Source organism: Colobus angolensis, unplaced genomic scaffold (assembly GCF_000951035.1).
Source record: "Colobus angolensis palliatus isolate OR3802 unplaced genomic scaffold, Cang.pa_1.0 Scaffold66, whole genome shotgun sequence".
Taxonomy (NCBI): Eukaryota; Metazoa; Chordata; class Mammalia; order Primates; family Cercopithecidae; genus Colobus; species Colobus angolensis.
In genome coordinates this window covers 1,523,212-1,525,868 of record NW_012120265.1, presented here as the reverse complement: position 1 = coordinate 1,525,868, position 2,657 = coordinate 1,523,212, and the positions used below count along the sequence as shown (strand labels likewise).

At 55.7% G+C, this 2,657-nt stretch overlaps 1 protein-coding gene across 1 annotated transcript in view; it reads right to left on the bottom strand.

The window, feature by feature from the left end:
- The window catches only part of COLGALT1 (collagen beta(1-O)galactosyltransferase 1), a 35,733-nt gene that overhangs the window by 8,687 nt on the left and 24,389 nt on the right, over positions 1-2,657 (bottom strand). The window contains 3 exon segments of the mRNA XM_011925907.1: positions 1,604-1,736; positions 2,231-2,337; positions 2,426-2,620. Of these exon segments, the coding sequence (XP_011781297.1) occupies positions 1,604-1,736; positions 2,231-2,337; positions 2,426-2,620 (435 nt within the window).

The window sequence follows — 2,657 nt, the reverse complement described above, 5'->3', positions numbered from 1 at the left end:
GCAATCCACCTGCCTCAGTCACCCAAAGTGCTGGGATTATAGGTGTGAGCCACCGCGCCCGGCTCTACAAATAATTTTAAAATTAGCTGGGAATGGTACCTGCCTATGGTCCCAGCTACTCAGGAGGCTGTGGCAGGAGGATCACTTGAGCCCAGTAGATTGAGGCTCCTGTGAGCTATGATAGCGCCATTGCACTCCAGCTTGGGCAACAGGGCAAAACCCTGTCTCAAAAACAAACCAAACAAAAAACAGTAAAAATGCAGGTTGAGGAACAAAAAGGAAACAATTTGACAAAATGTGAGTTAAGTTACTTCCTTCTACATCTATCCTTTTCTGGATGGTTTGAACTTTTTTATGAGTGTGTTATCTTTTTTTTTGAGACAGTCTGGTTCTGTCGCCCAGGCTGGAGTTCAGTGGCACCATCTCGGCTTACTGCAACCTCCGCCTCCGGGGTTCAAGCAATTCTCCTGCCTCAGCCTCCTAAGTAGCTGGGATTACAGGCACTTGCCACCACGCCCAGCTAATTTCTGTATTTTTTTTAGTAGAGATGGGTTTTCACCATGTTGGCCAGGCTGGTCTCGAAATCCTGACCTCAAGTGATCCACTGAGCCCAGCCGAGTGTGTATCTTTTTTAGACTAAAAAACTCAACGATGCTCTTTTAATTTAATTTTATTGTATTTATTTTTTTTGAGACAGAGTCTCGCTCTGTTGCCCAGGCTGGAGTGTAGTGGTATGATCTTGGTTCACTGCCTCCTGGGTTCAAGCAATTCTTGTGCCTCAGCCTCCCGAGTAGCTGGGATTACAGGCACCCACCACCACGCCCAGCTAATTTTTGTATTTTTAGTAGAGATGGTTTTCACCATGTTGGCCAGGCTGGTCTTGAACTCCTGACCTCAGGTGATCCACCTGCCTCGGCCTCCCAAAGTGCTGAGATTACAGGCATGAGCCACCACGCCCAGCCATTTTTCTCTTTTTTTCTGAGACACAGTTTTGCTCTGTTGTCCAGGCTAGAGTGCAGTGGCACAATCTTGGCTGAATGCAGCCTTAACTCCTGGGCTCAAGTCACCCTCCCACTTTAGCCTTCCGAGTAGTCAGGACCACAGGTGTGTGCCACCATGCCTGGCCCTGATGGCCCCAAGTTCGAAGCCCAATCAGACACCCTCCTCCGATCATAGCCTCTCCCTCTGAGGGTGGCTGAGGATGCCTGGGCTGGTGGGGTGCCTCCGGCACTGGGCAGGTGCTGGTTTAAAGTGGCTCTGTGGCCATGACTTCTATTACTAAACGTCAAGCATAGAGACCAGGCTGGGAGTAACGAGGATTTGTTTCCAGGTCCCAGGCCCCAGACACCACCTGCTGTTCAAAAGGGCTCACCCCTCCCCCCAGCCTCAGTTTCCACATCTGCGCAATGGAAGGATGGCAGACACACCTGGGGTTGATACAGCTGGTGTGGCGCGTCATTCACTAAAGAGACGCCATGGGTCCCATGGCTGAGGCTGGATGCCTGGCCAGGGCTTTGGGGAACTCCTTCAACCCCTTCCCGCTCCAAATCTCAGAGGAGATCTAGAGTCATAACTCTGATCCCGCCCATCGCTCAGGACACACCTCCTTCCAGATGTTGTAATGGCTCAGGAAGCAGCCCAGCTCACCCTTGGTGAGGGGCCGGCCGTGGTAGGGGTCCCGGTAGCCGGGCAGCATCTGGATCCCCAGCGCCTCCACCTGGCTGGTGTTCATGGCTCTGGAGGGGAGGAGGAGAGGGTCACGAAGAAGGCTCACCTTGCCTGCCATTCTGCCATCCCCGGCCATTCCATCATCCCCTGCGGCGTTGAGCAGCTGGTCCCCCTTTTGTAGCACTGGCACCCCTCCCGGACACATGGGGCCTCACTCGCCTGCACGTGGTATACACTCATGGGCAAACCTGCTCTCGTCTCCTGGAGTCTGACTGACTTACCCATCCATAGTCCCCACCAGCGCGGTCTACACTGGCAGCATGCAAACTTACCCATTCCCCTGGGTCAGGACTCACTTGCCTTCCATGGTCTACAACTGTGAGGATCTGCCCCTTCCCCCGGGGTCCCATTCACTTGCCCTCCATGACGCCCAAACTGACGTGGTCTACACCTGTTTGGACACCACGCCCACCCCCATCTGAATCACTTGTCATCTACCAGCGAAGTCTACACCCACATCCACGTGCGGACCCGCCCCCCTACCCCCAGGCCTCGGACTCACTTGCCGTCCACGGCCTCTACCAGCCGGCACTCGATCTCCTGTGCCTGCAGCGCCCGCAGCATACGCTCCCGCCGGTCCTGCCGCCTCCTCAGATTGATCATGAAGACCTGCAGCCCGGAGAGCCCCGAGCCAGATCAGCCCCTGCAAGCGAGGGCCCTCCACCCCCACCCCGCCTCCAGGGAAGGCCCAGCCCACCTCGTCAAAGCCCATCTTGTCTGGTGTCTTGGTGGGAGCCGAGATGAAGCGGGAGGGCTCTGCTGGCGGGTGCTTCACTGTGGGGCACAGACGTTGAGGAGTCGCTGAGGTGAGGGGCCTCCTACATCGCTCCAACAGGCTTTCCCCACCCGCTCCATGGCTCCCAGTCAGACTAGCTCGGCCCACAAAGTCGACCTGGCTCCGCCCACATCAGTGCTGCTCTCTAGGAGCC